The following is a 21835-nucleotide window of genomic DNA, read 5'->3' on the forward strand; positions in this document are numbered from 1 at the left end:
CGATGGTTAAACCTGATGTACTTAGGAACAGATGGGGTTTGAAAACGCGGACCTGGGGTGGTTTCGGCCTCCGAGCAGCAGGTGGCGCTGCGCGCGAGCCTCGACAAAAGGGGCAGAGGCCGCGCTGACCGACTTCCGGTGGCGGAGTCGGCGCAGGCGCGGCGCAGCTGTCGCGGGGGCCGGCTGGGCGCGGGGCGCAATGCCGTACGCCAACCAGCCCACGGTGCGGATCACGGAGCTCACCGACGAGAACGTCAAGTTCATCATTGAGAACACGGACCTGGCGTAAGGCCGCGGAGGGGCGAGGCTCGCGGCTTTGGAGCGGGGGGAGGGAGGGACCTTCCTGAGCCGCCCGGTGCCAGGGTTGCGCTTGGGAGCCTGCGCGCGGGGCGGCCTGTTGCGGCAGCGGCACCCTCACGCCGCCGCTCGGGGTTTTCTCCTTCAGAGTGGCCAATTCCATTCGGAGGGTCTTCATCGCCGAGGTGCCCATAATAGGTAAGCGACCCCCTGGTTGCCAGAACCGCCATTCCCGCCCCCATTTCCTCCTGCCTCCAGTCCTCGGGTGGGGCTGGCATTGAGGGTGCTGAGAAGACGGCAGTGCTGGAGACTTGATCAGGCCCTGTGCCCTTGATCCCGTGGTCACTGCTGGCCTTCCTGGCTCCCTCGGGCCAGTAGGTCCACCCTTACCCTGTGGGTGAGGAGCGTAGGCCGGCTTGGGTTCCAGTACTGTTTTCACTTACCGTCTGTGCAAACGAGAAGGTAAGAGGGCAAGTTATTCAGCTTCCGCATGCTGCAGGTAGTCCTCATCTGCAATGTTTAGACACTCTACGCCTTACCGGCTTCTAGCAAGGATCAAGTGAGGTCATCTGTAAGTGCTTTGCGATCACTGAGCCTTTTCTAATGATCTGTTCTTCCGCTGCATATATAGAGCATGTAAGTGCCAGGCATGGTGCCAAGCACTGGAGGTGCAGAGCTGTGTGGAACAGCGTTTCAGCCTTCTTGGAGCTCACAGTGAAGTTGCAGGGGGAAAAAAACGAATCCTTACACAACATTGGTGTAAGGTAGACTGTGGTCAGGACAAGAGAAGCATAGCCACAGTGAAGCTGGCACTTAGTGGAGGGAAAACTTGTCTCTGGTTGGGATCCAGCCACTCTGCTGCAAGTGTTTTATACACTGACCATGCGTATGTAAAATTCAACAAGTAGATTCTAAGTGTCAGCTCAAAGAAAATGGGCCCAAAAAAAAGGAAATATAGCTGCTGTTTCAAGTGTTCATGCTTTTAAGGAAATAAACAGATCAAATGATTATAGAACAAGAAAATTTTTAGTTCATCCACATCACCACTCCCAGTCAAGTTTATCAGCTCAGCCTGGACTGCTGGTCCTCCCTCTGCCTAATCCCTGCAGCCTCTGGGTATGTTTCATCCTGAGTAAAGAGAGTTGTACTTCATGATGTACTTCTGGGTCTAAATGCTGCTTTTCCCACAAATTTGGTTTTACGAATGACATTGAGCACCCACACTAGAAATGCAAAGGGTCTCAAGACCCTGCCTTGGGCATTTTCAAAGGTTGAAGTAGAGATAAGACATGCACATGTCACAAGGCAACATGTGAGAGGTGACTTAAGGGAGCTCGGGTGGTTTATGAAAGCAGTTCAAAGGGAGCAATTGATCATAGCTGTAATAGGAAGAGCAGAGAAGTCTTGGTTTTTAGGCCAGGATTTTAACCTGTATGGAGGTGGGGGGCAGTAGAGGTAAAGACATTTCAGGGAATGGAGATGGGAGAGTAAAGAAGCAGAAAAGCTTGGGTCATGGTCCTTGCTTGGGTTGAGGAAGTGTAGCAGGACAAAGCAGGTATCTGGTCCTCTTCTGACCTCTGTTACTAGTGTCCGTGCCCTAGTAACAGTTGGGCTGCAGTGCTGTTTTACTTCTTGACTTAATCATGTGCAGATGTATATGTGAGGACAGTTGTGTTTAAGTTAAGCTTATTTGAGAGTGCAGTCCTTCCTCATCCACCTCATTGTTGATAGGACTGTGCCTTACCCACTGAAGAAATTCAGTAAACATCTATCCATTGAAAGATAGTGAAGTTCTAAATTGGGTGATCTGGTCATTGTATCATAAAATGACATATGACCATAAGTCTGTTATTTCTGTGAAATTTTCCACATTTTAAAAAAATATTTTCAGTTGTAGATGGACACAATGCCTTTATTTTTATGTGGTGCTGAGTATCAAACCCAGTGCCTCACATGTGTGAGGCAAGCGTTTTACCACTGATCCACAACCCCAGTCCATTTTCCATAATTTTTAAGTGCCTCAATAGTTTTTGGATTTGGTGTTGGCACAGGTTGGCTTCTCACAGAAATATTCAGCTCAATGATATGTTCCCATTCCTTTTATATTCTTTAGGTGAGTGTCAACCCCCTGCATTATCACCTGGGCAGGGAGGTGGAGTATGGGGTGTGTAGTTTTTGTTAAAATTCAGATTCCTAGGCTCTGGTGCTGTGGAATCAGCCTCTGGCAGCCTGGCTCAAGAGTCTGCAATTTAGAAGCATCAGGTGATTTCTGAATCTTGAGCACACTATTTGAATCTCTGATGAAGTTGGTGACTTAACTACTCTTCATTTTTTTTTTTTAGCTATTGACTGGGTTCAGATTGATGCCAATTCTTCAGTCCTTCATGATGAGTTCATTGCTCACAGGCTTGGTGAGTGCTGGTGTTGGGAGAGTGAGGGGAGAGTACTCTGCCTGGTGTCATAGGAGGAGCCCCTCAAGGGGAATTTAGGTTCTTGGGTTGGCGTTCCTGTTGGGTGTTTTTTTGTTTGTTTGTTTTCCCCAGAACTGGGGATTGAATTAGGGGGCTCTGTACCACTGAGCATACATTGCCCAGCCCTTTTCTGTTTTTTTATTTTGAGACAGGGTCTTGCTAAGTTGCCCAGCTGGTCTAGAACTTGTGATCCTCCTGCCTCAGGCTCCTGAGTAATTGGGCTATAGGAGTGTGCTACCATGTCCAGCTGTTGGGTCTTGTTTAAAGTGCTTTTCTGTGTCTTACAGGACTAATTCCCCTCACTAGTGATGACATTGTGGACAAGCTGCAGTACTCCCGGGTAAGTGTGTAATGGGTTGACTGTGGAGGAGGGGAGAAGCTTCAGCTCTCTGAGGGATCTTTTCTGACCTCTTGCTTTTAGGTTGATATTTTAGAAAGACATGTGAAAATGTCGTCTAAAGGCTGAAGTACGTCCAGGTTCTTGGTTCTGATGGAACTCAGATTGATGAGAGGTACCCAGGGCATGAGGTGTCTTGTTAGCCACACAAGAGGGCGCATCCATCAGAATGTCCATTTATGCTGAACAGTGGGTTCCTTCCTTCCTTCTTTCCTTCCAAAGTGTGTCTTCCCAGGGTGGAGGCCTGGCAGCCTAAAGGGAGGCAGCAGAAGGTTGTGGTGAAGATAAGGAGTACAGAGGGAGTGGGAGCTGCCCAGAAGAATAGCACCCGAGGCACTCACATAACTAACTGGTGCCTGCCAGATCCATGCCTCTTCCTGTAGGTGATGCTGGTTAACATGGCCAGGGCAGGATCCCTGGCTCCAGGGTCAGGTTTGTTCTTTGATGATTTTATCAGGAAAAAGTGGGAGATTAGGTTTCCTCCATGTTTTTATGGGGCTGCATTAGATAACAGTCTGAGTATGCTTTCTTGGTGGCTTTGGTGATCCTGAATCAGCTCATTCTCTGTTTCCAAGGGCGTGTGTGTGTGTTTTTGTTTTTGTTTTATTGTGGTTTTTTTTTTGGGGGGGGGGGTTCTTGTTTTTGTTGTAGTTAATTTGATACATCTTGTAACATAATTTTTTTTTTTTTTTTTTTGAGAGAGAATTTCAATGTTTATTTTTCAGTTTTCGGAGGACACAGCATCTTTGTTGGTATGTGGTGCTGAGGATCAAACCCAGGCCACACGCATGCCAGGCGAGCGCACTACCGCTTGAGCCACATCCCCAGCCCCTAACATAGTCTTTTTTTTTTAAGAGGAATATTGAAGCACACAGAAAAATATGAAGCTAATAACATAGTGCACTTAACAACTTGCTTTTGTGTGTGTGTGTGACAGAGAGAGAGAGAGAGAGACAAACTGGACACTGACCCCAGTGGCTCCCACGTGCTAGGCAAGGACTACCCCTAGCCAAGACTTTTGTTGTTGTTTTGTTTTGTTTTGTTGGAACTGGAAATTGAACCCAGGGGCACTTGACCACTGAGCCACATCCCCAGACTTTTTTATTTTTTATTTTGAGACAAGGTCTCGCTAAGTTGCTTAGGCTCTCACTAAATTGCTAAGGCTGACCTCAAACTTGTGATCCTTCTACCTCAGCCTCCCAAGTCGCTGGGATTATAGGGGTGCATCACCATGGCCTGGCAAGACTTGTTTTTAAGAAATAAAACATGGATGTTGGTGGAGATAGTTGTACCACAATTACAAATAATTTGGCAATGTCTTGCATAAAGATATGCATGTTCTATGGCCTAGCAATTCCTTCCATTAAATTTTCTTCCAGTATTATATTTATTGAACAAAGATGGTATGGATTTTTTTTCAGCTCATCTTTTTCTAAAAATCTATAGAAAATTTTGGGAAAAAATATTAAACATTCTTTTATGTTTTCTCTGTAGTTATCAGTTGTTAATAGTTTGCTACATTCACTTATTTTCATATCTGGTGTTTTTTTTTTTTTTAATGAACTATTGGAAAGTAAGTTACAGACATCTGATCCATATCACCTAAATACTTTTCAGACACTTTTTTTTTTTTTTTTTTTTTTTTTTTTTTTGGTGGTGCTGGGGATTGAATCCAGGCCTTGTACATGTGAGGCAAGCGCTCTACCAACTGAGCTATGTCCCCAGCCCCTTCAGACACTTTTTCTAAGAATGGTATTTTCTTATATAATTACCCTATTATTGTGCCCAAGAAAATTAGTATTAGTTATATAATATTTATATAAAGTATATATTCATATTTTTCTTGCTATCCCCAAGATATTCTTTACTGTTTGCATGTATATGTGGGTTGTGACATTGTCAAGATTTACTTGGGGGCTGGGGTTGTGGCTCAGTGGTAGAGTGCTCACCTAGCATGTGTGAGGCACTGGGTTCGATCCTCAGCACCACATAAAAATAAAATAAAGATATTGTGTCTACCCAAAATGAAAAAATATATACATAAAAAATATTTACTTGGTTGGTAGAGATTTTTAGTCTTTGCATTTGGTTATCTTAGCTCTATGGTCTTTTTTCCATCTTGAACAAACTCCTTTTTGGTTTACTTTTATTTTTCAGGTTGAGTTTCTTTTCATATTTTATCTTCCTGAATATATTTTGATTCTTCCCTTTCACATCTTTAAGATGGATCCAGTCCAAAGGCCTGAGTTGCCTTCCTGCCCCATCTGTATACGACTGCAGAGTACCTAGATGGGAGCCCTAATTATTTCTTCTTCCTCCTCATCTTGCAACATCAAAGTGTGTTGGGGTTTTTCTCACTGATGTGAGGGAGAGAATGGTTTTTGTGATTGTGTTCTCCTGAGTTTCTTCTTGCCCAGAGTTAAATTGCTGCAGGAAGTCCCTAACATAGGAATAGGTGGTTTCAAGAGTGACTTATTTAAAGAGTGGCAAAATATTGCTGAGCACAGTGGCATATGCCTGAAATCCCAGTGGCTCAGGAGGCTGAGGCAGGAGGATTGTGAGTTCAGAGCCAGCCTCAGCAAAAGTAAGGTGCTAAGCAACCCAGTGAGACCCTGTCTCTAAATAAAATACAAAATAGGGCCGAGGATGTGGCTCAGTAGTCGAGTGCCCCTGAGCTCAATCCCTGGTACCAAAAAAAAAAAAAAAAAAAAGTGTCAAAATATTGACATTTACAGGAACTGAGTGATAGTTACATGACATCAGTTTATTTTACTCAACCTCTCTTTTTTGTGTATGCATGAAATGTCATGAGATTCTTTAAAAATAGGTCAGTAGCTAAAACTTGAAAAGTGCTTTTTTCTTTTCTTCTTTGGCTTGTTATATTTTAAATGGTTTCATTCCCAAGCTGGTCTTTCTAGTCCATGGCAAGCTGAACCACTGCGCATGGAGCATCCTTTCCCTAACAGCCTTAGTCCTCGGAGGAAGGTACTCAGGCCAGAGGGCGGTTGGTAGTTTGTGTCCCTGTGGTGCCTGGCAGCGTGGGTGCCGAGGAAGCTGGTGTCAGTGTTCATGGGTTGGCTGGAAAGTTGAGCAGCGGAGTGGAGTAGCAGATTGTCACAGCCCAGAAAGCCTGGAGACTGGTCAACCCATTGTTTTTAGATGGAGAAATTTAAAGGCAGTGGATATTAGAAGCAGGGAGTCTGGTGGGGTTCACTGGCTCACCACACACGTATTCCTCCTTCTCTTCCTACCTCAGGACTGCACGTGTGAGGAATTCTGCCCTGAGTGCTCTGTGGAGTTCACCCTGGACGTGAGGTGCAATGAAGACCAGACGCGGCACGTCACATCCCGAGATCTCATCTCCAACAGCCCCCGGGTCATTCCGGTCAGTGCGTGAGCCCATCCTCCCTCCCCAGGGTTTTGTTCTTGTAGTGGCTCCACATGGGCCAGGTTGGAGTGGATCCTAGCGAGTCATTGACCTTCCTGTGCCCTGTCTTCTTTAACCTGACGCCTGGAAGTGCTGATTCTGGATTCTTAGGCAGAACAGGATAGGTGCCTTGTGCCCTGTCACCTGAGGAACCTGTAAAGGCCATGGGATTATTTTGACTAAACGGTATCACAGGAGCATAAACTGGAGTGGAATCCCTGGGGGCACCTCTGCCACCACTTTCTCAGGTGTCATTTCCCTGCTTGACAGATTGTAGGCTGGAGGTGCTGGGAGATGGCTGCCAGAGGGGCACCTGGCAGGGGACAGGCTAATAGATGCTTCTTTTTGGGCTCCAATGCAGGTGACATCCCGGAACCGAGATAATGACCCCAACGACTACGTGGAGCAGGATGGTAAGGGGCTGGAGGAGTGTGCAAACATTTTCCTGAGCTGTCATCACATGGGCCAGAGGGGCAGGCCAGACGCAGCCTCTCATGCCGCCAGGTCTCCTTGTGACTTGGTTCTGTTTTTTATGTGTGTGTGTGTGTGTTGTTCTGATCGCACTCCAGGCCAAATTTACCTCTCCTGGTCCTTGACTGACTCACATGTCTCCTTGCAGACATCCTCATCGTCAAGCTGAGAAAGGGCCAGGAGCTGAGGCTTCGAGCCTATGCCAAAAAGGGCTTTGGCAAGGAACATGCCAAGTGGAACCCCACTGCAGGGGTGGCTTTTGAATATGATCCCGACAATGCCCTGAGGCACACAGTGTACCCCAAGCCTGAGGAATGGTATGTTCCTTTCAGAAGCGAAGGTGGGCATTTAGGGCTAGAGCGGCGGGGAGGGGGGGGACGACACAACTACTAGTGAGCGAGAGAGGGTTAGCTGGCTGTGAACGTCAAAGAGCAAAAGCAGCTGCCTTATTGACCTGTGTTTGACCTCAGGCCAAAGAGTGAATACTCAGAGCTGGATGAGGACGAGTCACAGGCTCCCTATGACCCCAATGGCAAGCCAGAAAGGTAAGACCCTGGTCCTTTCCGGGATGTGGGTACAGGCTGAGTTAGGCAGTCCCGCTCCCTCACATCATAGTTCCCATAGCTGAGGGAGGCCCCAGCTGCCCAACAGCCTGTGATATGTGCACATCCCAAGCCCTTTTTGGTAACCATGAGAAAGAGGAACTCTCCGCTGACCCAAGCTGTTCCTATTCTGCCTTGAGCTTCCAAAGAAAAGGCTGTGCAGGTCCAAGTTCAAGGCAGAAACTGGCCACAGTGCTACAGTGCAGAATATGTGGGGCTGTAGCAGATTCACTGCTTATTTGATTTTCCACTTTTTCCGCAACATGGTTGTTTTGGGAGTCTCACAATGCATCTTGAAGTAACATTAGCCTCCTTGAGGGCCTGCAAAGAGTTTGGACCACTCTGCATAAGAGGTTTTAGATGAAGGGAGGTCAGCCAGTGCTAAAGTCAAGTTCCTTACAGGAACAAAGTCGAGACTCAGAGGAAGGGTAGTCCCTGGCCGAGATGGGGCGGGCTGGCCAGCCTGCATCCAGGGCTCTCACTGGATTTTTGCTTTTTAGGTTTTACTACAACGTGGAGTCCTGTGGTTCTCTGCGCCCTGAAACCATTGTTCTCTCAGCTCTCTCTGGATTAAAGAAGAAGCTGAGTGATTTACAGACTCAGTTAAGCCACGAGATCCAAAGTGATGTGCTGACCATAAACTAGCTTCAGCTCACCTCTTTCAGCAAAAGTGGGGATTCCAGATAGTAGTTGGGTTTCAGGTCTTTGACACCTTCTGGTTTGGGGTCTCTGGACTGCTATTCAAGCCTCATGACAGGCCATCAGTGCCAGCCAGAGGGGGGCTGCAGATTACCAGGGATGCCACTGGAATTTAGGGTAGGACAGTTTTTACTAGACAGTTAGCATGCCTGGCCCTATTTATTAAGGCCCAGTGGTATTTCCCCAGCACCCAGAACATCCCTCCCATCCCATTTCCTAGCACCCCAGTAGGGGGCATACTGCTTCCCCTCTGAGAACCACTGAGCTGGACTCCTCCTGGTCATTCCAGCTCGTTAATACCCTTTCCATCCAAAAAGAAGGGATTTTCACAGCAGGAGCTTAGGTTTTCGGTGTTAGGATTGAGTGCTAGAACCTTCATTTAGGCAGGTGATAAATGCTCCTGGCTCCTTCCCCAGAGCCAGGCTACTGGCACCTCAAATTTCTGGGTGTTCCTAATTTGGAAAGTAATCCTTTAGGATAGACTCTAGCTGTCCCCTCCCTCCACAATAAACATGCTGTTTGAACGCCTTCCCCTCCAACAGCCTGATGCTTTTGCTTGGTGTGGGGGACCGCAGAAGCAAAGGCCCCTTCCAACTGTTTCATTTCTCCTTAGAAGGTTCTGGCCCTGGCCCCTTAGCACTGTCTTCAGGTAGGAGCTTACCCAAAGCAGTTAATGAGGCAGCCTGGAGAAAACCAGAGTTCAGTCTAGAAAGGAAGGGGTATTTATTGATTAACAGTAGTTGTCTTTTTTAAAAGTTTTTATTTTTGGCAATAAAGAGCACAACATAATCTCCTTCATGCGTCATCGTGCCACTAGCTGAGCCAGCCAGCTTTACCACCAGACCCAGTCCTGTGGACCCCAGTTCCCGCTGCAGACTAGCTTACTCTGGGTGGTCATTCCCTGGGTCACATCAGAGCTGAGCTGGCTGTGCCACCTCCCTGTGTCTAGGGCTCCTTTGGGAGGGGTCCTCTTGCTTTAGCATTCTCCTGCCACAAACGTAATAGTGGTTATTTACAAGAAGGTCTGTTCCCACAAATCCGAACCCTAAAGTATTAAAAAACAATAAACAAAAACCACGCAACCAAAGGTTTGATGTGAATAGAAAGATAGCCCTTCTGCAACAGTAGTCAATAAATACCAGCACTAGAAAATCAATTGCTTTAATTGCATTTCAGCAGGGAGCCTCAGCACCATGTGGGGAAGAGAAATGGGGAGGTGGTGGTTTGAGTGCTCTGGCATAGACAGAGGGTCTCCCTCTCCTGGGGCACTGTACCCCAGTCAATGAGAGGGCAGCAGGGGTGCTCCCCACAGCAGTCCTGCCGCAGCCGCCTGGCCTGGCCTGGCCTGGCCTGGCCCTGGGGCAGGAACGGGCCCCAGCCATCCTCCACCTGGCTGAGGTAATAAGCACCCCTACCCTGAGGACCACTTCTCATCCTGCTAAGCAGGAAGGAGCCTGTGCAGAAATTACATTTTAAAATCAGATTTTTCACCTGAGGCATCAACCAGATGTCACCTCTGCTTAAAACTCCAAGTGCAAGGCTGCTAAGTGGCATTCTGGAAGTTCGGATCCTTCCTGTGCCACTACAGGCCCAAAGGAACAGAGAAGCCACCTGCTGTCTTGGCCACTAGGCTGCTTGGGAAAAGTCAGCAAGCAATGCCAGCCTTGAGTTCTGATTGTCCCCCTCCTCTGGCCCTGGCAATTCAAGCAGGTCCTGGCAGCAGGAGGGCTGTACCACAAAGGACAGGCAAACAGCTGCCCTCATAATCTTTATAACAGCCTTGACCATGGCCTGGTCATGGGATTAAAAATGTATGTGTTGGCGGGAAGGGACAGGGGGGAAAATCTTAATATAGAATATGTCATAAGCCATAAATATTAAAATCATCAACAGGATATAGTCCATGGTGGCTCCGGCCCCTCACATGCTCAGGCGGTGTGGCCAGCGCTTTGCCTTGGTCCAGCCTCCCCCTCGGGGGCAGGGAGGGAACAGCTTGCTCCCTTTCTCCAGGTTTTGGCCAACAGCCTCTTGAGGCCATCCACAGTAGGCTGTAGTCTGTCCTGCAACAGGCAGCCCCCAACAGTCATTGGTGCCTGCCAGCCCTGCTGTCACTGGGAAGGGGTCTTTGCCTCGCTGCTGTCCCCCTGGCTGGGCTTTGGCTTTAGCAGGATGAATCTGTCGAGAAGGTCCGTTTCTGAGCTGGCCTGGGCTGCCCCGTACCCCTCACCTGTGGGTATAGAAACTGGCTCAGAACTCAGATCCAGGTCACAAGATGTGCCCTCCATGGGGGTGGGGCACAGAAGCAACTCACCGGCATAGCTGGAGGCTTCGGCTATGTTCTGGGAACCCGTGATGTGGTGCCAGTAGGCACTGCGGGGCAGCATGGTAGTGGGTGTGCAGGGATACGAGTAGTGTTCAGTGCCCTTGTTCAGCAGCTGAGGGGCAGAGGGGTCCCTTCCGTCAGCTCTGCAGGCAGTAGCTTGCTCTATCCCTGAGTAGCCAGCCCAAGACCCTGCCTGTTGACTGTGCACACCCGGCTAGAGACTTGGCTGGCAGACCCCAGGCACTCAGGCCTGCCCACCCCTGCCGCCAGCCTCCCCCGCCCCCAGCCTCCCCTGCACCCGGGGCTGATACCCACTGCCTCACCCTCACATTCTTCTCCATCTCCAGCAGGACCCGCTTGTGCTGTTCGGCGATGGCCAGGGTGGCACTGTGGACCCGCTGGTATATCTGCTCCCCCTCCTGTGTCTGAAAGGTGTAGAGCCCTTCCCCAGCGTCACACATCCTGAGGACACAGGTGGCAAGGTGGTGGAGACCCTGTGCTTTCTCAGGCTCTCCTGCATGCCAGCGGTGGCCGCACCGGGCCCTCGGGAAGCAGGGGGCTCTGCTCCCAGAGCCTGGCCACATAGCACACATGTGCCATTTTCTGTGTGCCAGCTGGAGGTCTAAATGCTTCACAGAATTAACCCATTCTGTTTCCCCACCACCACCCTCTGGTCTTCCCTCTTAATAGTTCCTCATTTTGTGTTTCCTTAAATGGTTTTTACAGATGAGGAAACTGAAGCATATAGAAGCTGAATAACAACCAAGATGATGCAGAGGATCATACAGAATTTTGGGGGTTCCAGTCTGGGGCTACTCCATCCTCACTATAATTTTATGAAGTTAGGTACTTTATTATCCCAGGAGACAGATGAGGAAGCCAGGACCCAAGTGCACGATCACAAGTAAGTGCCGGTGCCAGCACTGGATCTGAGCCCAAGCAGTTAGACCTCTGGTACAGAGCCTCGCCCGCCCTGCCTGCCCTGGGTGAGTTGCTTCTCTGAGCCTCAACTTCTTCATCTGCATAATGGGAAACCACACTCCCCTTTGGATTGTTATGCTGATAAGTAAACAAGGTCCTAGCACAGTGCCTGATGCAGAAGAGGTCTATCATGACGATGGTGGTGCAGGATGGGGAGGCAAGAGGGTCATACCGGCCAGCCTCGAAGGTAAAGCGTGTGGCATCCCGGCCATAGCGGCGCAACGAGCAGAGGGGCCACGAGACGAGCTTCACGCGGGGGTTGTGTGTGTCCCAGAGGTAGATGTTTTCGTGGGTGATCTGCAGCTTGCACTCGCCATACACATCAAGGTTGGGGCAGGGCAACAGGAAGACGTTGAAGCGATCTGCAGCAGGAGAAGCAAGTGGCCTGGAGCTGCCACGGGAGGCACCTCCTGCCGTCCGCCCCCACCCCCCAGGGCCAGGGCTCACCTGTCTGCTCGCACTGCACCCCTGGGGCCAGGAGGTCAGGCTCTCCCAGACTGATGTCATTGAGCCGTGACCCCAGACACTCCACAGACAGTGTCTTGTACCATTCTTCTGCCTCCAGCTCTAGAGAAAATGGCACCTCTTCATGCTGCCAGCTCAGGGTCCCCAGCAGCCCACCCCATCCGCCTTGACCCTCAGTTACCCAACCTTGCAAGGCAAGGAGGGCAAGGCCATGCCCCCTGTCTGCCCGCCTGTCCCTCAGACACCCACACCACCACAACCCCTCTCTGCCTCTTGGCGGAACCACTGACCACGACCAGTCTAGGGAGCCTAGAGGAGCCTGCGGCCTGGGACCTCACCTGAGTCGCAGGTGAAGGTGCGCGCGGAGTCGTCGGTGAATATGATGGCCACTGCCTGCCTCTTGGTCTCCTTGGGGAGCCGTGTGACACACTTCACATTGCTGATCTCTGTTACCTAGGATGGCATCCATAGGGACTTACCAGGCTGGAGCACCTCCCTCTGCTTCCCCACAGCACTCCCCCACCCCTGCCCCCACCACCTGGAGGATATCCTTGGACCTCCCAACAGTAGGTCATCTCTGCTCACAGGAGCGGGGAGCTGGGCCCTGGCCCCTCACCTTGGGGCAGCCTCTGAGGCACACGGACTTCTCATCCGGATACTTCTCTAGCCGCTGGGGCCCCTTGCTGGAGGATTTCCGGAACACCAGCCAGCACCTCCGGTAGATCTGGGGGTCAGACCACAGGGGATCAGGCCTCCCGGCCCCTCCACCAGCCAGTGCAGTTGCAGTTCCCCTCCCTGCTGCAGGGGGCAGTGCCGCACCGCCCTGCCTGCAGCCTCAGCCTGGAGAAAACCTGGAAGGTAGTAACTGGTGTGACACCTCCCTGGGGAGAGGCTCCCTCCCCAAATAGCAAAAACAGCCATTCTCTCCTGGCTCTGGAAGGCTGTTCCACCATTTACTGTGAGCACAGCTCTGAGCCGATGTGGGGGCCAGCATTCCGAGTGGTTCCTGTTTATACATTTTGTATTAGCGCTTCCCAGTTTCAGAGTCACTCCCAAGACAGTTCTATTACCCCATTTTACAGGTGGGGAAAGTGAGGCACGACAAAGTCTCATCTGGTAAATGGTAGTGCTGGTTGAAAGCAGGCTATGGAGACCCAGAGCCTCCCATCGTAGCTACTGCACAGGCCATTGCTGCCAGGGCTCCAGCCACATGGTCTCCAAAGACAGGGAGACCCTGGTCAAACTGCCCTGGTCCTGTTCCTGGAGCCAGGCCAGGCTCTTGGTGTTGGTGCCACCATTCTTGTCCGCAAAAGTTTTCCCTCACCCTCTTCTCATCCTGATACCAACCCTGGAATATAAGGAGTCAGGGTTACATCCCTGCTCCCTCGGGGAACCAGAGGCCCCAGGAGGTGAAGATGCAGAGCTAATCCAGTGGTGCCCCCCATCATGCTGCCTTCCCCACACGGCTTCCTCCCTGTCCCACCACTGCCAACGCCCTGTGTCCCACTCCCCCTAACTCCTCCAGAGCTTTAGAAACTCCTCCCAAGGGGCAGGAGAGGGGCTGACCATTCTCCAGGGTTAAAGGGACAAACTGACCTACCAGACACCTTGAGGGGTGACCACAGCCACCTACATGAGCTACTGAATGGACTCGTATTCCAGGGGCCCCTCCCCCATGGGACGGAGCTCTGCCTGGGACGCCTGCTCCTTCCAACAGCTCCAGAAGCCTGACAGGCCTGTTCCCCAGGCATCCCTGATGCCACTCTCACTGGCAAACAGAAAGGACCTACAGGGTGCCCCAGTGCAAAGCAGGGGAGGCCAGCGGGGGGCCTGGGCCACAAACCCAAGGCCCTGCCCCTTCCCTAGCCATAATCAGTCATGGATGCATCAGAAACTTGGCAGGCAGGGTCACAGTGGGCCTAGGTAGTCCCCAGAAAGTGCCTAGAGCCCGGTCATTTCTGGCTCCTGCCCAGGACACTTGAAGCCATGAGTGCCCCTGCACGCTGACCCTGGCTCAGCCCCTGGCCCATCCACCTAGCACAGCACCCTGAGCATCTAGCTGCAAGGCTCCTTTAGGGTAGAAATTGTTTTATTCTAAGAATCCTCACTCAAATCCTGGTGCCTCCTTCCCAGAGCCGCTGAACGAGAGGACGACCACAAGAAGGGACAGTGGATGGACAGCGAGTGCATGCTGCTGGCCCTGATACACCCTGCCAGGCTGGGCCCCACGCAGCCTGCAGCACCAGGGGCAGCAGCCCGAGGCCTGAGCACCCTGGTTGCCTGGTTACAGGATACACACTCACACCGCCCCAGGGAGCCTGACTCGAGAGCTCCTTCCCACTTCTCCCAGGTCTTTGATCAGCGCTTCAGAAGCACTCTGCCACAGCTCTGCCGGGGAGGGAGGCCCGGTAGGTAGTGGGGTGGGCTCCCAGCCCCTCCAGCGTCTCCGCCTCACCTCTGCAGGCTGACACCAGGGGAGTGAGGCTCGGGTCTGCAGAGGGAAGCTGAATTCATGGAAAGGAGTAACCCAAACACCTGGCCACACCCCACTTCCCAGCCCCTCTCCCTGGCGGTGCCTACCTGTCCACTTGGGTTCCCAGGGCCCCTTTTGGAACAGGTCGGATACTGACCCCAAGTGGCCGCCCTAAGGCCATCACCTTCTGGGCAAGCTCTGCCCTAGACAGGCTTCAGCCCAGCTGGCCCCTGGGGACTGCGAGGTCCAGGCCATAGGAATGAGGAGTGGGTTTAAAGCTGGGTTCCACCTCCCTGGCCTCCCCACCCGGGGCCTCAGCCTCTTTGTTCTGTGCTTGAAGTCAGTGACTGAATCCCTGTCTAGGGAGAGCACAGGGGTCCACGCTGCCAGGGCTGTCCCCACCAGGCTGCACTCGGAGTTGGGCTACAAATTCAAATCATGCCACCAGCTCTGCCCTGCAGGACCAAGGGCCCACCTGATGGCAGTGAGGACACTGGCCCAGCACATAACACAGCCCTGAAAGGCCCACGAGGGGAAGAAGGGCTGCGACGCCCCTCCCCAAGGCCATCCCTTTCCACCTGGTACCCAGGCTGGAAAGCAGGTGCCACATCCTTGGCCCCTCCTCATCCTCCGCCCCACTCAGGCTGAACTGGGAGCCCTGGAGCTTCCTTCCCAAGTCCAGGCAATGGGGGCGGGAAGGAGGAAAGGACCCTTGTCCTGAGGAGAACAGACTCAGTGACTGGGGTCACCAGGGCTTTCCTTCCTGCTGGGGAGGGGCAGCTGCCAGCCCCTTCACTGGAGGTGGGGAAGGGTCTGCAGGGGAGCAAAGGCAGCTCTTGGACTCACCAAGATCATTCAGTGGGTCCCTGGGGGCCCTGCTCATGCCTTCTAGGGGATCTTCCCCAGCCGGGTCTCAAGGCTCGGGGGAACTGGTGCACATCCTCAAGCCTCATCTGCCACCCCTCCAAGCCCACCACCAACTCCTACCATAAGTTCTCAAGTACAGGCCAGGTAAGTGCCAGCTCTGCCCCTCGCTCTCCAGGCCCAGTTCCCCCAAAGCACTCTTCTTTCCAAACACTTCATTACCATCAGAAACACCCCGAAATGTACATATTCACAGGAGAAAAGCAGCGGGAGGCAGGGGAAGGGGTGCTCTAAGGAAAAGAGGCCCCCAGAGGTGGGGGGGCGAGGGGCAGGAGGAGCAGGGCCGAGGCAGCGGATCCGGCTCAGCCCGCCCTCTAGGCTCTGCTGCTGCTGCCCAACTTCAACAATAGCGGGAGCCGCCTGCCCACCGGCCACCACCGCTGCCCAGCAGCTGGGATGCCAGCCAGCCGCGCCGGGGCGGGGGCTGCCGCGAGCCGAGCTGGGTGGCACATGCCCAGCAGCCCGCGGAGAGAAGTCTCAAGACCACAAACGCACGATGCCCAGGCGGGCGGGCAGTGCACACGCACGCCATGCCTCCCGCCCGTCCCTGGCAGGGCCTCGGGCTCACCCCCAGCTTTCGGCTCTTCATCTTCACATAGCCCTGCTTGACGATGTCGTTGAAATTGGTCGCCATGGCTGTCCCGCCGTCTCCGGGGTGCTAGGCCGGCCGAGGCAGGGGAGGGACGCCCAGGTGGCCTGGGTCTGGCCTCCTCCGATCACCTGGGTCACCTGTTCGGAGGAGCTGGCGTGGCGTCCGTCTGTCGTCGGGCCGCTCCTCACCTCGCCCGCGTCAGCATTGTTCTAGCAGCTCCTGTGCCCGGCGCCTGCTGCAAACGCAGATGACAGCGAGATCAGAGACAGTGACATCTCTCTCCCCTGGCTGTCTCGCTTGCTCTCTTTTTTCCTTCCTCTTCCCACACTCCTCCCTCCCTCCCTCCCTCCCTCCGCCCTTCTTCCTTCCCTTCCCTCCCCACCCCAGGGCGACAGAACCATTCAGGAAAACCGAGGTGGAGGCAGCACGAGAAAATGGTCCAGCCCAGTCCCTCCCTCGCGCGGGGCTGGCGGTTAACCCCTTCCTGGGCGTGCTGGCTCCTGCTCCCACCGAGGAGGAGGGCGGAGGAAGGGTGGCCACGAGCTCCCCCCAACAGGGGCTGGGACCCGGAGCTGGGTCCCTCCGTCCCCACAGCTCTCCGGCCACTGGCCCTCTCCCTGTTACAACTTTGGGGGGCAGACTTGGGGCAACTTGCCAGAACAAACCCCTTCCCGGGGCAGCTGAGCCCCAGGGACAGGGCGCCCGGGTGGGGGGTAGTCCTAGGACAGGGCCCAGGGTCTGACGGCTGAGCAAAGCCCACCCCCCCCACCCCTGCTCCCTGGGGTTAAAGACAAGGGGCCTCACAGACTCCAACCCCTGCCCCACCCGTCCTCTACCTGACTCTCTCCAGCTGGAAAGCTGGGGAGCACCACCAAGGCCCCTCAGGCCGGCTCCAGGCCCCTGGACTTAGCGCTCCTCTGGGTCCTGCTTCCTGGGTAGGAGGGCAGAGTTCAATGGGGCGGGCCCCCAGATAAGCCTGAGGAATGTGCCTGCCGGCTGGAGGTGGCCGCTGTGGGAGTAGATGTCTCACCCTGACCCTGAAACTGGGAAAACTGGGCCAATCTGTGAGGGTAGGGACTGGGCCCCAACAGGCCACTGGGTCTGGTGGGGCCAAACAGCGCCTCCATGTTCTGAGCATGGGCAGGAGTTAATTTCAGGGAGACCAGCCTGGGTGCAGGGCAGAAGATAGAGTCCAGCGGATGCAGAAGCCAGTGTGGGCACCAAGCTGAGCTCAATATGGGACTGGAAACAAGGGTACCAGCAGGGTCACTTCAAATCAGGCAGATCAGTAGGTAACACAGACTCAGGGGGATCTTAGCAATGACTGTCTAACAGCCTCATTTTACAAATGGGAAAGAAACGTATCCAGAGAGGGTGAGCCATAGGACTAAGGTCACACAGTAAACCCAAGGAGTAGCCAAAAATGAATGAGAAGTTTCAGGATGGGAGGTGGAGGCCAGCCTGGGGACAGATTACTGTCCTCTGGACAACTCTGGCTGCCGGCTACCATCTAAGCCTTCTTGGCCACGGAGCCTCAGGGACAGGGCTTGGCCAACCACGTGGCTTCCCATGTCTCCAGCATTGCTAGGTGGAGGTGCAGTAGCATTTGGGGGATCCGCTTGGCCTCTGCCTGGATGGGGCCCTGGGGCAAGCATGCTGCTGGACCTGCAGCCACCAGGCCTTAATCAGTCTCCTGGAGGCCAATCTGTTGAGTCCCTAACAGGGAACACATGGGACACCACAGTGAGCACACACAAACCAGGGGAGGGCCAGAGGGGCAGTGATCCCCTGTTCCATGTGCCACTCTCAGCGGCCCTCCTGTTCATTCAATTTGTCTGTCCCTCCCAAACCCAAGTCTTCCACTTTGCTCTTGGAAGGTCTGGTCCCCACTGGCTGTGCCCAACCTGGGCTCCGGCAGTCAGAGAGAGGTCGGTTTTCCCAGCTCTGTCCCCACTGCCTGCCTCCTGGGCTGCCTTGTCACCAGAGCAAGCGCTGGCTCCCTGGAGCTCCCAAGAGGACTAGCAGGCTGGACACCGCTGTGGTCCGGCGCCGAAGGCCCCTTCCCAAACCCATCTATGAGAAGCCACCCGGCCCCTGGGTTCATCCAAGGTGGCCAGCAGCCGGCACAGCCAGGAGTGCGAATCCAGCCAGCTGTGCAGTCTGGACAAGCCACTTAACTTCCGCGTGCCTCAGTTTCCACATTGGTTAAAAAAGCACAAGCTACCTTCTTAAATGAGGAGAGGAATCCCGAAGACCCGATGTTCACTGCAGACCCAGAAAAACTGCCTTGAAAAACTCCCAGGGCTGCTGGTTCTGGTTTGCTTTTTTCTGAAAGCAGCTGCCCAGTCAGGGCTGGGCAGCCCCCGCAGCCAGCCTTCCACCTCCCGTCAGGCCTATTCCCTCCGGTGCCATCAGCCATCTTCCTAGTGCCAGCAGGGAGGGACAGTGGCCCCAAGCTCTCAGAGAGCTCCCGCTGTGTCTGGCACAGCCCTACACATGGCCCTGGACCCTAAGCTCTAGAATCAGCCTGCAGGGATAAACCAGGAAGCCTGGGGGCCAACGTCCTGGCATCTGACTCCAGCCCCCAGTCACAGCAGCTCCTGGCCACACTCAGTCCCTCATGAGTTTGCAAAAGCAAGCCCCCACCTGTGACCCAAAATGGTATGGTACAGGGATGGGGAATGGCCAACAGGTGGACTCACAAATGTGACAGGCAATAAGGTCAAGGGGGGACCTAGACCCACCCATTCCCTAGAGAGCCTGAACCTGGTGAGCAAGAAAATGCCCCCAAGCTGACCCTGTAAAGCCCAGAGAGCATCCCAAGGCAGAGGGATGCAGAGGGCCCCTGCCCTGCCCTGCCCAACCGTGGAGCCGCTGAGCCTCCAGCAACCTCCCAAGTCTGCAGCAGGGGACTGCCCACTACTGCAAGAGGATGTGAGGTCCTGGACACTGGACCAGAGGCCTGGAAGCTCTGATCACCTAGAAGAGCTAAGTGAGTGTCCAGCAGCCCCCTTCACAGTGCTGGTGGGGGCCCCAGCCCCGTCCCAGCCTCACATTAACGTGGCGGCTCCACCCCAGACAGGCCCCCACAGCTTTTCAGAAAGAGCCAGGTATGCTCCCTCTGCTCCCCGGGCAGGCAGGTCCCTGCCCACCTGCCCCATGGGCAGCCACTCTGAGCACTCCCTCCCTGGATTCTGCCTGGAGGCTTTGGCTCCAGAACAAACGCTACTCGCTGAAGCTGGCAACCAATGACAGAGCAGGAGCAGATGCCCGCCTGGCTGGGCCTCTCCACCCGCCAGACAGATGGGATCTTATCAGAGCTTCAGGGACAGCCCTACCTGGACACCATCTCACTGTCTGCCTGCCTCCACCCCACAGCAAAGATCCTATCAGAGGGTGGATTCTCTCCAGCACCAGGGACACTTCCCATTACCTGCTCGCTCGCCTGGCTACTCATCCCCAGTGCTATTGTTACCAGGGCCCCGAGTATGGAGCCACCACCAAAACACTGCAGGTCCCATCCTAGGTGACATAGACACCAAATACCTAACTGGGCAAAGGGACATGTGAACAGCCATAGTATCCAGATCCTGAGCCCAGGAAAGTGGTGCTATGTCACTGCCATCTATCCTCTTCCAGTGTCCTACCACCCCTCAGCACGCCAGACTCCTTTCCACACAGGCCCACTATACCTGCTGTTCCCTGCCTGTGACACTGTTCCCTCACACGTTCTCAAGGTTCATTCCACTGCTTCATTCAGACTTCAGCTCAAAGGTCACTTCCTCCAGGAGGCCTTTCCTGACCACCCTGGCCGGAGGAGCCCTGCTAGTCAGCTCTCTCACGACATCCAGTGTCACTGTGGGATTTTCTTGTTCCTTCATCTGTCTACTCCTCAGCCACAGAAAGACATCTAGGTTGGCAGCTCCCTGATGGACAGGCCTCTTCTGTCTAGTCAGAGCTCCAGCCCAGCTCCGAGGACACTGCCGAGTGCTGAGAGAGGTGCTCAATATTTGGGGACTGAACAAACATTTCTCTCTAGGTTTTTCTTCCTCATCCTTCCACCACCACACATCTGGCTGCCAGCTCAGTTCCAAAAGCATGAGTGCCCTGAGGCCCAGTGCTGACCCTCATGGGCAGCAGAGTTGTTAGAGGAGAGCCAGCAGGACTCAGGACCCAGTTTGGTTCAAAGCTGCCTCAGGGGACAGTGTGCTGCTGACGCTGTGTCCAGGTTTCACTGGTGGCCCCACCTTGGCTGGGGTTGTTAGGTGAGGTCATGCCCAGCCTGCTGCCTTCCAGGGAGTAACCAGCACCCAGGCATAGAAAGGAGCACTTGGTCAGAGAGCTTACAGCTTCTGGGACCCACCCCAGATGGGGGGCAGGAACTGCCTGTCCTGGACCCAATTCCCCTGAAAGGGGTCACCTGAAGCCTAGTCCCTAACTGCTATTGGTGGAGTGTTCCAGAGTAGACTCTGGCCCCTGCTCAGCACTATCAGACCTCACCCAGCCTGAGCCCTCCATTCAGGTGCCCTGGCAACTGTCCTGCCCTGAACTATGAGGGCACCACATAGTAGAATGAGGTGCTCAACCTCAGCTCATGCCCCTTTGCCATGACAGAAAGCATTTAACTGGAACCAAGGCCCTGGGGGAGAAGGCCCCAGGATGTCAGGGGAGAAAGGGTCAAGCGCAGCAGGCAGTTGGCCATGAGTGTAAGCAATGGTAGGCATCCCATCTTCAGGTGAGGGTGGGCAGCGGGGCCAGTGCGGGTGGAGCCATAGTCTCTTGGAATTTGGAGAAGTTGAGCAAGCAGGAGGCCGTGAGGGGGGTGGGGTGCCGGGAATGGGGCTGGGAGGGCGCCAGGGGCCTGGGTTTCTCTGATGAGGTGTGAGTGGGTGCAGGTGAGGTCAGATCCTGAGCTGGGCTTCCCGGAGCGGAGAGCTGGGGGTGCGGACAGTTCAGGAGTAGTTTTAGGGCCCACGAACTGGCTTGGGGGCGCGCGTCTGAGACCCCTCCCCCTCACAGAGTTGGAAGGCTGGGGGGGGGGGGGGTTGGAGAGTCCGCAGGTTCCGGAGGGGCCAGGGGATGAGAGCTGCCGGGGGTCTCGCGGGTTCGGCGCGGCCTAGGTCCCCTCCCTGCCCCGCGCCCCCTATTTACCTGGGCGCCGAGGCCCGGGCCGGGGGCGCTGGCTCGGCGGGGCCACGGGGCAGGCTCATGCCCACGTCACGGCGCGGCCGGCCCGGGCGGCAGGCGGCGGCGCCAGACTCCAGGCGGGGACGGCGAGGGAGGCGCGGCCGCCGACTCCGCTCGGCTGGGACTGGGCTGCGCGGCTCCTCCGCCGGGGCCCGCAGCGTCGCCCCGCCCCAAGGCCCCGCCCCCGGCCCGCCCCCGCCGTATTCCTCCGAGTTGCGGGGCCTGTGCTTGTGCGGGGGCTCCCCACCCCTTCAGGGCGCCCTGGGAGCCCGGCTCCGCGCCACCAGGAAACCCAGATCTCTGGGCTCCAAAGCCCAAGCTCACATCACCTTTCGGTCCCTGAAAGCTGAATTCCACATGAGCTCCCCGCCCCCCAATCGCACCCTCCCCAACTTCTTCAGAAATCACGGACACACCCTTGCTCCCCTGACTCCTCCCGGGGCCCTCCATAGCCCGGCCGCCTCCTTGTCCCAGTGACCTCCTCCACCCCTCCACTCGCCACCCACTGGGCCCCTGTCCTGCCTGG

The 21835-nt window shown here is 54.5% G+C and overlaps 2 protein-coding genes across 3 annotated transcripts; one reads left to right on the forward strand and one right to left on the reverse strand.

The window, feature by feature from the left end:
* Window positions 1-128: 128 nt before the first annotated feature.
* Window positions 129-8897, forward strand: POLR2C (RNA polymerase II subunit C). The gene is made up of 9 exons (XM_081273856.1): window positions 129-285; window positions 446-495; window positions 2640-2708; window positions 3056-3108; window positions 6422-6550; window positions 6954-7005; window positions 7212-7380; window positions 7534-7608; window positions 8166-8897. The coding sequence occupies exons 1-9, from the start codon at window positions 200-202 to the stop codon at window positions 8308-8310; spliced, it is 828 nt and encodes a 275-aa protein (XP_081129982.1). The 5' UTR covers window positions 129-199; the 3' UTR covers window positions 8311-8897.
* Window positions 8898-8978: 81 nt separating this feature from the next.
* Window positions 8979-21463, reverse strand: DOK4 (docking protein 4). Of its 2 annotated transcripts, XM_081273855.1 has the most exons (9): window positions 21274-21459; window positions 16099-16357; window positions 12750-12857; window positions 12472-12586; window positions 12116-12235; window positions 11841-12030; window positions 11011-11149; window positions 10676-10799; window positions 8979-10591 (listed from the first exon to the last, which is right to left on the reverse strand). In XM_081273855.1, exons 2-9 carry the CDS (start codon window positions 16162-16164, stop codon window positions 10473-10475), a joined length of 981 nt encoding a protein of 326 aa, XP_081129981.1. In that variant the 5' UTR covers window positions 16165-16357; window positions 21274-21459; the 3' UTR covers window positions 8979-10472. The 2 variants fall into 2 exon arrangements, with proteins under 2 accessions (XP_081129981.1, XP_081129980.1); XM_081273854.1 differs by having other exon boundaries at window positions 8979-10799; window positions 21274-21463.
* Window positions 21464-21835: the final 372 nt, after the last annotated feature.

Source organism: Spermophilus citellus, assembly GCF_964194105.1.
Source record: "Spermophilus citellus genome assembly, chromosome: 18".
NCBI lineage: Eukaryota > Metazoa > Chordata > Mammalia > Rodentia > Sciuridae > Spermophilus > Spermophilus citellus.

Excerpts from the sequence above, each read along its gene's own strand:
- POLR2C (XM_081273856.1), top strand. The coding sequence starts at position 200 with ATGCCGTACGCCAACCAGCCCACGGTGCGGATCACGGAGCTCACCGAC. Across the intron at positions 286-445 it reads ATTGAGAACACGGACCTGGC|AGTGGCCAATTCCATTCGGA; the intron begins GTAAGGCCGCGG and ends TTTCTCCTTCAG. Across the intron at positions 7,006-7,211 it reads CGACTACGTGGAGCAGGATG|ACATCCTCATCGTCAAGCTG; the intron begins GTAAGGGGCTGG and ends GTCTCCTTGCAG.
- DOK4 (XM_081273854.1), bottom strand. The coding sequence starts at position 16,164 with ATGGCGACCAATTTCAACGACATCGTCAAGCAGGGCTATGTGAAGATG. Across the intron at positions 12,858-16,098 it reads TGAAGAGCCGAAAGCTGGGG|ATCTACCGGAGGTGCTGGCT; the intron begins GTGAGCCCGAGG and ends TCTGACCCCCAG. Across the intron at positions 12,031-12,115 it reads GGTGCAGTGCGAGCAGACAG|ATCGCTTCAACGTCTTCCTG; the intron begins GTGAGCCCTGGC and ends CTCCTGCTGCAG.